General features: G+C 33.5%; 1 protein-coding gene across 1 annotated transcript in view; it reads right to left on the bottom strand.

Annotated features, from left to right (window-relative positions):
- Positions 1–488: 488 nt before the first annotated feature.
- The window catches only part of ETNK1 (ethanolamine kinase 1), a 66,629-nt gene continuing 52,696 nt past the window's right edge, over positions 489–14,421 (bottom strand). Inside the window, exons 7-8 of the mRNA XM_054445462.2 lie at positions 6,601–6,674; positions 489–6,276 (exon numbers count right to left, since the gene is read on the bottom strand). Coding sequence (XP_054301437.1) covers positions 6,204–6,276; positions 6,601–6,674 — 147 coding nt within the window. The 3' untranslated portion in view covers positions 489–6,203. The remainder of the gene's footprint in view (positions 6,277–6,600; positions 6,675–14,421) is intronic.

Here is a 14,421-nt window from a genome sequence, read left to right as displayed (position 1 = left end):
TTTTGTTATGGACAACTGATCTTCATGGCAAATAAACATTACCTGAAGGCAGAGATCATCTATCACACTATCTGATAATTTTAAGAGTTTGTTGTTTAAATGGATAATCCCTGCCTAGACCATAAGATGCTAAGTCTCAGACAGTGTCTTTATTCCTCTATGTTTCCCAACTCTGGTTCCAAAGAACAGTGAAGACACAAAGCATAATAGTTAGAAGAATAATGAATTTTTAAACTAGGTAAACAGAAATGTTTATGTTATGTAATATTCCATAGTCTCATCTCAACCAAATTTTTCCAAAAGTAAACATTTTTTCAAAACTTTTTAATGTATATAAAACTAAAAAAACAGAAAACAAACAACTAGAATTTAAAGAATCACTCCACATATACATTTATACACCAACTTTGGAAAGTCTTGTGTTTGCAGATATTCACAAGGAAAACCTCAAAAATAAGTTGAAGTAACAATAAAATTTATGAATACACTGTAGTTAGAACTCAACTTTATTGTTACAACCAATTTTTATTTACAGAATATAAATCTCTTCAAAAAGATACATTCCTTCATTTAATCAATGGTAAAAAGCCTTATTAACAGAAATAAAGCCTAAACATCACTTATATTTGAACTGAAAGACAAACAGCTTCATTAAAAGTTTATGAACACATAGTGAAAATGTATTTTTACTTAACCAGTTACAAGAATGAGGCTGTTTTTATTTTTCTTCACTGCCAACCTCCTTTTATCCACAGAACAAATTTTATTTAAATTAACAGTAGTAAAAATGTAAAACTTAAATTGTGAACATGAAAATATGAAACAAAAAAACAGGAAGTATCTTCATTATCAAACAGATTAACAAATTCTCAGACACTCAGATATTTTCTGAGGCATATCAAAACACCTACATCAAAAGTTGCATTCATTTAAGAGGTATCAATACATTTTCAGTGCTGAGACTATTTGTAGCACTTACATTATATACAAAGCAGCATTATACTATGGTTCACATTTGATAAACACGAATTTAAGCTTTATGCCGCAATTTCCCAATTCAACATCCAGCGAACGCAATGACAGTTACCCAATTTCATTCTTTTTCTTCTGAAACTGAATAAGGAAATTATCATTTAAGCACATGGAATAACGGCCATGTCTTTTTCCTTTTAATAACAGTATATTTTAAAACTCAAATACTTCATATCATGGAGATTTGACCAAGCTGTACAAAGGCTCCTAATTACAGTAGAGTCAAAAAGTTTCCTCTTTGCAGACTCAATTTATAGTCAATTTAGTACAGATAAATACAGGAAACTACTTCAGATTATTGGACAATAAGAATTTCAGTGTGTCACTACCTATAATTAAGTAGCAGCACACCATGACCACAGCAAGTAAACACTAATCTCCTCCACTGCCTTTTTGGGGTCTTTTCCAGTCACAGGAGCTAATTTACAGGGATACCACTGGGTTTCAACCAATCTCTGAAAGTTCCTTTATTATGAGTTTTGAAATGTAACTAATGCATCACCTACAATTCTGTTGGCTAGTTTTTTTCTTACTCTTCACTAATTAGTTTCAAATACAATATGTAATGTTTTCAAATTTTTATAAACATAGGTGTTGTACTAAAATGATTAACGGCATTTGAAATACCACAAATGGGTAAGATGTTAACCAAAACAATGGGATTAAGAGTATTTTAGAAAGCGATTTTTTGTTAACTAGAAAAGCTATAGGACTCACAATGAATACAGATACAATATTTTTAACCCTGCTCTTTTATTACATCAGTAGTATAGTAAGTGCATAAAGTATAGAAGAGAAAGAAAATTTCAGGAGAGAAACTTACAAAAAACTTGAAGTTTGATGTGCCAAACACAAAAGAGTTTAAAAAGAGTTTACAGGCCTTATAAGCACTATCATAATTTTTTCTACCCAAATAATTCAGGTCTTCATTCCATTTCAAATTGCAATCCAGAAATGAAGATTTTCCGTGTAAAAACTGTTCAGAAAAATCTAATTCATTATGTAATACATCTTATTAATTTCAGTTTTCAAGTATTCAAGTAATGCATACCCAAGTATTTTCTGTTACAGCAACACATTTACAGACTAAGCCTCAAACATGGGGAAAAATTCATTTAAAATAATTGATACACTTTTCTGTCCAACGACATCAAACCCAAGACATGACACTGGAATCACAGAAGTGGTATATAAAAGTTAAAAATTTTAAAATAAGGTGGTTCAATATAACTAATAATGTTGTCTTCTTTTCAAAAAGAACTGAAAACAGGTTATCTTAATACATAATTAAATTCCCAGTAAAAGGACATTCTGGAATCTAATGGACTAAAGAAAAACCAGAGCAAATCAATTTTGAAAGATGAAGCTGCTTTACCACATACTTAAAATTATTTTTCCTCTGTGCATAATTACCAGCATTTGTCTTCCGCATAAAGTCGCACAAGTTACTGTCAACAAGTTTCCTAGCATAAAGCATCGCTAACTTTGTCTATCAACTGAATGACTGATTGATTAAAAGCTTAAGTCTGTATCACTTTGGAATGCTTATTAAAAGCAATTTAAAGCAGAAAATCGAAATGACAGTATTTTCACTTACATTATGAAGACAGAAATTCGTAAAATGGTACAGAAGGCTTCTGTGTAATGTAAAAAAGAAATATTTGTATAATTTTAAAAGTGGAGGGTTCTAACTTTTAATTGAGAGTGTTTGGGGGAAACTTTTTTTCTTTAAATCTGGAAGCTGTAGTAACATATATTTATGAAGTTAAATATTTTTAGTTCAGCAGAAATGGAAATAATTGTCATTACAAGATTACGTACGTCTTTTCTGTCTTTTATGATCCTCTCATGATCAACTTTAAATTTAGAGAAGTCATTTGAGATATGCTTAAGTTGAACTAAAGACTTATTATTTGTCTAATTTCTGTATATATGGAACTTAGATTCACATTGGGATATCTAAAATTTCAAGATTTTTTTGTAGAAAAAAATTAACAACCCTAAAAATAGGAAATTATTAAATTACATTTTTAATTTCCCTTAGCTTGGAATCATGACTCAAAGAACGGAGCTCTATTAATATAACAGTGTATAAATTCACTGCTTCCAGGAATCTAACCTCACAAAACCTAACGGCTAACTAAAAAATAAAAGTCTTATTAAGCACTGAGAGGCTAAATAAGTACTGACATTAACCAAAGCCGACAAACCCTATTTCCAGTTTCTGTGATCTCACTGTGTAGCCACCACTGTTGGCTATTTTTACTCTAAAACCAACAAGCTGAATCATTTCCTTACAGAAAAATTTCTACAAAAGGGAAGAGAATGCAAAACAATACACAATCTCATATGCAAGATACAATTCACACTAATTTACAAATTTTTATTTACATTATTTTATATACATTCCAGGCAGACCTACTTGATGAGTTTTGTGCTCATATTGATCTCAGATGATCATGTGTACTGTATGATTTACTACCACATCTCTTTGATTTCCAGAAAATGGTGGTAGCATGGGGTTAGGAGGAAAAGAAATCACTGGTCAGGTGAGATCATACAAGTATGAAGGGGAAAAAAGGAAAAAAAAATTGCGGAATTTTGCTTGTTAAAGCATCCAGGCCACTATGGTCTATTGACTAACATTGAATATACATGAATGCCACTTCTTACAGCCATTTTCATATTTACAAAATGAGCTTACTACTAGTTGAGTTATTAGGTAAGGCATTCAAGTTCCTTAGCTTAACATTAAAAGGCAACAGACATCTCAGCACACCACAGGACAAATTTTAGAGGGATGATTTCAGAGCACTTTGAGATTTACCCTCCTTTAGAATCCCTTACATGGTCGATATAAAAGGGAAGCAATTCTGAACCCTATTACTAGCCTGCACCACGATCCCAAAAACCTATATAGGAAGTAGGAGCATCACAACAACCAAAATCTAGCCAGAATGGGGAAAATAGATTAAGTATCTTATTTTGTTCCCAAGATCCACTGCATTATTCCCAGAGCTAAAGTGAGAGCCTTTATTCCTGGTTACATTCACTTCCCTACGAATCTCTCCAAAAAACCTACAATAGTGTGACAGCTAGTAGCTATGCACAGTCTATCAGCAATGGCTCAGTGAACCTCTATTCAAAATAGTTTGAAGTAAGAATATGGAGTAAGGTAGAAAAATTATCTTCTCTCCTCCCACAGTTCTACAAGATATATACTGTTGCACTTTAGAAGGCAGAAAGCAAAAAAAAAAAAAAAAATCAAGAGTATCACACATTCTTTATCTGTTTTATGAAAATGTTCTAACCATTGACAAAAATTCCACCAAAAACAATTTTTCAAGTTCAAACTAACATTATAAAAAGCTACTAGTTGTTTAATTGGTTCCATTCACTTAATCAACTAGGCAAAGTTCTATTGATCTTACAGTAATATGGTTTATAAAAACAAAAGTGAACATTTATAACATTGGGGAGGTAGAAACCAAATCTGGTCTAACACTGTTATAGATACAAACATATTTTAAGATTCTATTTATGTAACTAGAATTTACCATTTAAAATGGCCTGTGTTTCTATTTACTTTATTAGCTTCAAAAATCTTGAGATAATCCAAGTATTTTAAAGCATTTGTCTGAGAATATTAAGTCATTTGGAATACATTAGACTCCTCAGAAGATTTCTCAGAGGATAAATTTGTAGTTGCATATTTTGAATATGCAGATCCAGTAAGCCAACTTTGTACATGGGCACTTATGTGACCGAAGTGCAAAGCTTGTCAGACTAATTTTCTAAGTAAAGTTAACCATGACTGCTCAACTACACACAGCAGACTTCAAAACCTGAAGCCTATTTATCTATCTGAAAGATCTAACTTCTTTCCATACAATAATTACCTCCCTCTTACCACCAAACAAAATTAAAAATACAGTTAAACAAAAACAAGAGAAATAAACAAAAGCCCTCCTGCCATGACTATTTATGCTTAATTCACATTTTGTCATTTGTCAGATTTTAAGTGTACAAGATCAATGCCCTAAGTGTTCCTTATTTAATTATATAAGTGCCTCAACATATAACGCTGAACTTACATGTATCAAGTAATCATTTGCTATCAGTCTAAAAACATAGAATCAAACTAAAACATGAAACTAAAATGTAAGGAATGAAACATGAAACTGAAATGTAAGGAATGACTCTGGATAGGTAAAAAATAATTAACCTAAACAATATTTTCTTATTTCTACATATGATAAATTTTGTATATTTGTTTCAAAAATTAGCAATACTAGTGACTATTTAATAATCAAAAACATAAAGCATCTCTAGAAGTAAAAGGAAATTTTTGGTTAGAAACAATTTGATACTATAAAATTTTTAAAACTGAAAATAGTAACTTGACCGTATTTAGCATTTGAAAACACTATTTAATACAGATTTTGGTAACATTAACTCATACTTATTCCAAGATTATATGGTAAATATTTATATTTATACTGCCAGACTACATAGAGAAACAGGGATTTAATTCTAAGTTATATTACCCCAAAAAGAAATACTTTCTAATATTGAATTCAACAAGATGTACCACCAACAGAGACAGTGAATGTATTTCACCTTCCTAAACAGATATTTTTATATGAAAATCCTAAATTATCTACATCAGTCAATGACTGGCATTTCAAGAGTAAATGATTCATTTTACTTACAATGCATCAAGATAAAAAGGTTACATTGAACAACTAGAATGTTTACTGAAATTAATCTTATTAAAGTAAAACTTAAAAAAATTTACTTGGGACATTTTCATTGCTTACACTCAACGAACATGAAACAGAGAAAAACAGTCACAGAATCGTGTTAAGTTTATAATAAATAATTCACATACAACATAGGTTAAATTATCAAAGAAATGCTTAAACTGACATCTTTATACCTTTTGCAGATTTAACACATTTCTAATCCACCACATACGGATAGCAGTAGGTATATTTCTTGACATCATTCAGTCTATTTCAAAAATAGATTTGATTGTTTAGAGGCATAATTTATAAAGCAAGATAACCAAATTAAATAACAGAATTTTAACTAATATTGGCTTTTTGGGATTTCTTAAGAAAAGATTCACAAGCATTGCTCAGCTACTGGAGAATAATTAAATCTCTTCTTTACTCAGGCACTTTTAATGCAGTAACCTCAGGCTTCATTTTAAAGTACTGGTTAAAACGAACAATTGCATACCTAGTGAGAAAAGAGAACAACAAAAAAATTAGTCAGAGCTGAAAAACTTGGTCCTTCCCTTATTTTCACTCAGTCCTCTAAGCTGGTTTTCTTAAAGTTTAAGATTTTCAAAGGACATATTTTTAGTTTATTGCACCACCTACTGGACACTTTTCTAATCCTGTGAGCACTTAACAGCTTATAGCAATTTCTTCACAGACCAATTACTAAATGTATACAACTTTTATAATTGATTGCAAATAACTACAATATTCCCTGTGAATTCTAAATGTTAATCCAAACAAAAGCAGAGACAATGTAATCATATAATAAAATTTAACTTACCCAAGGAAATCAAACTCAATAGTGGAGTATTTGGCTTGAATCAAAGCCCACAATCCCCAAAAGAAATGAGAAGCCTTAAAAGAAGGAAAGAAAAATAAAAAATTATGATAATGAATTTCTCTGTAAAACACATATGAATTGCTAATTCTATCCTCTAAATCAACTCCATGCACCACACTTTCTTGCTGTTCTTTTTATATAAAGCGTCTAAAACCTAGAACCAACTGACGTCTACACCTACTAGATGGCTACAGATCACTTTCGTCAACACCAAAGGAGATTATGGTAAATTATAATCACTTGAAAAATAGAGGCCAGTTCCTGTGATGTGCTTTTTTATAAAGCAAAGTTTACCATCAGCACTGATAGATGTTAGTGTTTTTAATGGTTATAATTGCTAACAGGCTTACACATTATTATATCAAAGGCCTTTGTTTCTTGACATAAAAATATAAACACAAAAGAAAATCCAAATCTCACAAGCAATAAATATATTTAAATGTGAAAAATGTTCTAGGGGTGACGAACATCTGAAAATGATCTTATTGGCTTAATTCTGCATAACAGACCACAACATAAAGTAACACAACTTATGTCAGGAAAAATATGGGTTTTGGACTTACAGGGAAATTAGCATGTAATCAGTAACTGTAAAATAATTATGTGTGCTTTACAATCTATTTTCAGTTAAACATGGTAATATTTTAAAATCTGAACAAGATTTCACTTCCCAAGAAATACTGTATTCTAACTAGAAATATTCTAAGTAGAAAAAGTATTAAAGACAAGGTTTTTGTTTCAGCTAAATTCATTACAGCAACAGTAACAAAGGGGCTCTAACAAAAAAGTATTCAAGAACCATGACCTTGGTATTTAAAAATACCAAGCAGCACAGTATACCAAAAAGAATTCTTAATTTGAATTACAAGATGTAGAGGTTCCAGTCCAGGCTCTATCTCTGAGTACCTTTGCAACCTTTAATAAGTCACAAACTTTAGTGTCAGATCTATCATTTACGAGATGGGAATATTAGCCATTCTGTGTTCTACACAGGACTGTTTTAAAAACTAAAGGAAATAATATATGTAAAAAAATTTTTCAACCTAAAGATCTCTATTTAAAAAGCACACTGCACTTTGTTTCTGGCTTCCTCAAAAAAATACCAGTAACTATTCAGCTATTCAGGAAGCTGGTGATCACTAGAGCTCAGGAGTTCAAGGTTGCAGTGAGGAGCATGCCACTGCACTCCAGCTTGGGCAACACAGTGAGACCCTGTCTCTTTAAAAAAAAAAAAAAAAGAACAGGAATATAATTTCTTACCTGATATAGGGATAGAAAAGAATAAACAATGTAGCAAAGACTAAACAACTAAAGTCACTTGCACATGAAGCATAAAAGTTAAAAAAACAAGCTGGGCTCTGGCGTGTGGCTTTAAGCACTTAACGTGGTGCCTTTATTTCCTCATCTGTAAAATGTAGGTCATAATAGTACCTATACCTGGCATATAACAAATATTCAATAGGATGCTAGCTATTCTTACTATATGAAACCAGAATGATTAAAAACGACAAAGATTTTCAAAAATGGGCTTCTATCTAAAAAAGTATAGCAGGTATTGAGAAATGAAATTATGAAATTAGAGGACTTCCTTCTTTTCAAAGTCTACATCAGAGGTTCTTAAAGTGGTCGATGAACCCAGGGGAGGTTTCGGAGGCCCAAAATTACTTTCATAATTACACTGATATGTTACTTGCCTTTTTGACTATGTTAACATTTGCACCAATGGTTCAAAAGCAGTGAGGGTGAAACTACTGTTACCTTACGTCAAGGCAGTGGTAGCAAATCACACTAGTGGAATAGTCTTATTCTTCACCATCACAAAATAACATTAAAAAGCCAATGTCACTAAAGAATATCCTTTGCGAAGCCATTAAAACTATTAATTTTATTAAATCTCTACCCTGGAGTACATGCTCTAGTATTCTGTGGGAGGAAATAGGCAGTACATATAAAGCATGTCTACTGCATATCCAAAGTACAATGGTTGTCTCAGGAAAAACACTTAGGTAACTGACTTTCGAGTTGAATTTGCACATTTTTAATGGGACACAATTTTTACTTGAAAAAAATGACTAATATACAAACGAGTTATCAAACTAGAGTTATCAGACTTGGGTATTTGGCAGACATTTTCTCAACTATAAAAAAGATAACTTGTCATTTCAGTGAAAATAACTGACAGTATTTGTTGCCAATGATAAAATTCAAGTTTTCACCCTAAAATTAGAACATGAGAAAAGTTTTATGTGATTCTGTGAGCTTAACAGCTTCTCAATATAGTACTATAAGTTTTTCTGATGACACTGGTGGTGATATCAACACATGTGATCTTTAGCTATCTTATAATGAGATGTGTCAACATTTGGAAGATCTATACAACTCAATGAATCAATTATTTTCCAAATAACTAATAAGTTAAAATTACAAAATCACATACAGGTAAAATAATCATTCAATCTGCAAGATAAACCGGTAGATTTTAATGTAATAGAGTAAAAAGTTAATTGATACATTCAGATTATTCATGGCAACTAACCTTTAAGAAACTATCACTTGTTGAGTTTTGGTCTAGTATCAAAAAAGAATATCCACAATTATCTGAAAAGGCAAAATACTCCTCTTTTCCAACATGCATGTGTGAAACTTTTTTTCATATACTTGAAATGAAACAATCCATCACAAAAGATGTAATGCAGAAGCAGATACGGGAATCCCACTGTATTCTATTAAACCAGACATTAAAGAAATTTGCAGAAGTGTAAAATAATGCCATTCTTCTCACTAAATTGTTTTTTCTTTTGAAAAATAGTTATTCTATTTATGGTATTTGCATTAATGTAATGAGTTTATTTTAAATATATATATATACTTAAATGTTTGAATTTTGACTTCTAATATGGTAAATACTGTTAATTATTTCATAAAAACAAAAGCTTGTAGAGGTCTTCAAAAACATTTTAAGTATGAAGGGGTCCTAAGATTGAAAAATTTGAGAACCACTAGTCTAAATTGCCTTGCATATTTTACGCTGATATAAAATCACCTATAGATGGTATCCTAATCTCTTCTTCCTACTAAATTTGCTCTGTAGTGGAAAAGACTGAGAAATCAAGAGTCATTCTGCATTTTAAAAACATACCAACTTAGCTCTTCCCACCATTGTCAAGCAGAGATGGTAACTATATTTCTCAATCAGTTTTTATTCATATACTTATATAAATTAACTAAATGATTCTACACTAGAGAAGCATTATCCATAAAACCTCACTGAAATCTCATTTGTGTAGGCAACCATTTTTATAGGGGGAAAAGTGATAAATTAATATATAACAGTAGATTCTAAATGGATGAGAAACAAAGGCAGAAAACAGCCCATTCATCATTTGCATTCCCCCAAAATACAAGTATATCCAAAAAAATAATAAATTCTGTAACTATACTATCTCTTTCACATTTGGAAGTTATGGATATGTAAGTCTCTCTGTTAAAGGGTATTTTAATTTCTAGACTACTTACCCCTGTTGCAAAGAAATATTCAAAGCTTTATATGGTAAATAAATAACTAAAATAAATCCCCAGTGTGCATATAATGGGGAAAAAAAGAAAAGAAAAGCTCCACAAAGCCATTACACATACTCTGTTTGGTTTTATAATGCATATACACCTACTTTTGTTTGCCACCATCTCAACATTAAACAATCAATGACAAGTGAAGTCTTATAACCTTTAGAAGTCTGTATCATGGCCTGAGCAATCAACATTTACTAACCATTTACAATATTTCAAAACATGTATACCCTGATCTTATTATTCAGACCTGCTTTTCTTTTTATCAAAGCAGCTTCATAAACTATCTAAGGAGGAAACGGCACTTAAGACACATCCATAAGGAATAAGAGAAATCTGCCAAGAGATGCAGGGAAAAGGGCATTCCAGGTAGAAGGAATAAGCCTCTAAGCACACAGACATGAAACATCATGGAGTATGCCGGCACAAAATGACTCTGCTAGAGCAGAAGTAGGACGTGCGAAGTAGTGGGAAATAAGAGTTTGCAGATGCTGTCATTTGGATTTCATTCTGTAGGTCACAGGGAGCCATAAAATAGAAAAGTGACACAATCTAATTAATTAAATTGTAATTACCTGAAAGGATCACTTTTTTAATATACAGAATAAATTAAAGATAGAAGAAACAAAACAACAACAACAAAAACTGAAAGCAAAGAGACCAGTAAAGGCTAATGTTGGTAAGAGATTCAGTCCTCAATCAAAGGTCAAAAATAAAAGGAGAAGGGGCTGAAATCAAGAACATTTTAGGAACCAAGAACAGAACTTGGAAGGGGTAGACCCAAATCAGAACACTAGGGAATACTGTTAACATGTAAGAGGGCTGGAAGAAGAGGAGGAAAGAGGAGCCAGATTAAGAGACTGAGCAAGACAGTACAAAAAGAGAATTTGTCACAAAGCTTTAAAATGATGTATTCCCCCACCCTTCAAGAATATGTCCAGGTGAGGTGGCTCACACCTGTAATCCCAACACTTGGGGAGGCTGAGGTGGGTGGATCATTTGAGGTCAGGAGTTCGAAGCCAGCCTAGCCAATATGGTGAAACCCTGTCTTTACCAAAAATACAAAAATTAGCTGGGTGTGGCGGCAAACGCCTGTACTCCTAGCTACTGAGGCCAGAGAACCGCTTGAACCCAGGAGGCAGAGGTTGCAGTGAGCCAAGATTGCACCACTGCACTCAAGGCTGGGCGATAGAGTGAGACTCCATATCAAACAAACAAACAAACAAAAAAACCGAAACCAAAAAACACGCATATGAGAACTATCAGATGGCATATGTAAAATGCAACCACTCCCACTCCCTAGGAGAATGCGAAGTCTTATCAGACCCTATGATGGTTAATATTAGGTGTCAACTTGATTGGATTGAGGGATGCCTAGTTGGCTAGGAAAGTATTGTTTCTGGGTCTGTCTGTGAGGGTGTTGCCAGAGGAGACTGACATTTGAGTCTGTGGACTGGGAGAGGAAGACCCACCCTCAATGTGGGCTGGTATCATCCAATTGGCTGCCAGCATGGCAAAAACAAAGCAGGCAGAAGAAGCTAGGATAACTTTGCTTGCTGGGTTTTCTGGCTTTCTTCTTTTTCCCCAGGTTGGATGCTTCCTCCTGCTCCTCCTGCCCTTGGACATCAGAATCCAAGTTCTTCAGCATTTGGACACTTGGACTTACGCCAGTGGTTTGCCAGGGGGCTCTTGGGCCTTTGGACACAGATTGAAGGCAGCACTGTCGGCTCTTCTGGTTTTGAGACTTTCAAACTTGTACTGAGCCACTACTGGCTTCTTTCTTCCTCAGCGTGCAGATGGCCTATTGTGAGACTTCAACTTGTGATCAGGTGAGCCAATTCTCCCTAATAAACTTCCTTCCACTTAACACATATATCCTATTAGTTCTGTCCCTCTGGAGAACGCCAATACAAACTCCATATGTGAGTACTTGGGGTGCACTCCTTCTCCTCTTGGGAATGTTACATTACACTTTCTCAGACCCCATGTGAGTAACTGACCTTAACTAGTGGACTTCAAAATACATATAAACATAACAGTTTGACACTCTGAACACTTAGCCTGTGACAGGCTGCACTCTGTCAGCTACTTCTCCAAAAGCAGAGTTCAGACCTCTATAGGCCTTGAAGCTTTGAAGTCTCGTCATGACAACACTAACGTCCAACTTCTTGTGTCCAGGAACTTCAAGTGTCTTCAGTGTCTTCATGGATCTCTCCTATGTTGGTCAAGCCCGAGAAACTAACTGTAAAAAGGTACAGCTCAATCCTCTCCTGCTTTCATCCTAATTGGACTAGACTTTTAACAATTTGGAACTCACTCATTATATAGTTAATGTACCTCATCTATTGAGTATATTCCCTGTGAGATTTGTTCAGGTTGTTCTTCCTCTCTTTAAGCATTGTGAACCTAAGGGGAAAAAATTATCTTTGTATGGCAATAAAGTATGTAATTCATGAAACCAGACTTTGATCATTTCCTTATTTTCACCATACATAAAACTATCACAAAAGTCAACAAGAGAACATTTTTTAAATCAATGGTAAATACTGTCAAATGCTACTGACAGATCAAGTAACATAAGGACTGAAAAATTTACATTGGACCTGGCAATTATGTCATGATTGGTAAGCCTTACCTGATTTTCTTTTTATAGCAGTGAGGGAAAAGGCAGATTGCAGTGTCTGAGAAATGCATGAAGGATAAGGGAGTAAGATTGAGGGTTTCCTTTTATTTCCCATTGCAATCACAATTATTGATCCATTCAAATGCTTGAGATGTGAGAGGCACATAATTAATAAACAGTCAGAGGAAATTAAGAGTTGGTAAGAGAGGAAGGTAAACGGCTAGCTAAAAAGAAGCTACAGAAAGTCTTGAAAAAGAAAAGAAGAGATGTCAAAAGAAGATAGCAACAGAGGCCCTGATGCAAGAAAGTTGTGACATCCCAGAAGGGCAGGAAAAGCACACAACAGATGATCAGCAGAATTCTGATAAAATAAGAACAGGAATCAAAACAAAAACTGACTTGATAAATAAAGGGCTTTTCAAAATCTCCTTAAGCTGAAAAGCAACTTCTGCAAAGTCTGAGGAAAAAAAAAATCAATGTACAAAAATCACAAGCATTCCTATACATCAATAACAGACAGAGAGCCAAATCATAAGTGAACTCACATTCACAATTGCTGCAAAGAGAATTAAATGTCCAGGAATACAACGTACAAGGGATGTGAAAGACCTCTTCAAGGAGAACTACAAACCACTGATCAAGGAAATAAGAGGACACACACAAATGGAAAAACATTCCATGCTCATGGATAGGAAGAATAAATATCGTGAAAATGGCAATACTGCCCAAAGTAATTTATAGATTCAATGCTATTCCCATCAAGCTTCCATTGACTTTCTTCACAGAATTACAGAAAACTACTTTAAATTTCATATGGAACCAAAAAAGACCCTGCATAGCCAAGACAACCCCAAGCAAAAAGAACAAAGCTGGAGGCATCATGCTACCTGACTTCAAACTATACTACAAGGCTACAGTAATCAAAACAGCATGGTACTGCTACCAAAACAGATATATAGATCAATGGAACAGAACAGAGGTCTCAGAAATAACACCACACATCTACAACCATCTGATCTTTGACAAACCTGACAAAAACAAGCAATGGGGAAAAAATTCCCTCTTTAATAAATGGTGTTGGGAAAACTGGCTAGCCATATGCAGAAAATTGAAACTGGACCTCTTCCTTACACTTTATACAAAAATTAACTCAAGATGGATTAAAGACTTAAACCTAAGACCTAAAACCATAAAAACCCTAGAAGAAAACCTAGACAATACCATTCAGGACATGGGCATGGACAAAGACTTCATGACTACAAACCCCAAAAGCAATGGCAACCAAAGCCAAAGTACACAAATGGGATCTAATTAAACTAAAGAGCTTCTACACAGCAAAAGAAACTATCATCAGAGTGAACAAGCAACCCACAGAATGGGAGAAAATTTTTGCAATCTATCCATCTGACGAAGGGCTAATATCCAGAATCTACAAAAAACTTAAACAAATTTACAAGAAAAAAACAACCCCATCAAAACGTAGGCAAAGGATATGAACAGACACTTCTCAAAAGAAGACATTTATACAGTCAACAAACATATGAAAAAAAGCTCATCATCACTGGTCATTA

Source organism: Pongo pygmaeus, chromosome 10 (genome assembly GCF_028885625.2).
Source record: "Pongo pygmaeus isolate AG05252 chromosome 10, NHGRI_mPonPyg2-v2.0_pri, whole genome shotgun sequence".
Classification (NCBI taxonomy): Eukaryota; Metazoa; Chordata; class Mammalia; order Primates; family Hominidae; genus Pongo; species Pongo pygmaeus.
Note: the sequence above shows the minus strand (reverse complement) of the source record. Positions and strands in the feature narration are given on the sequence as shown.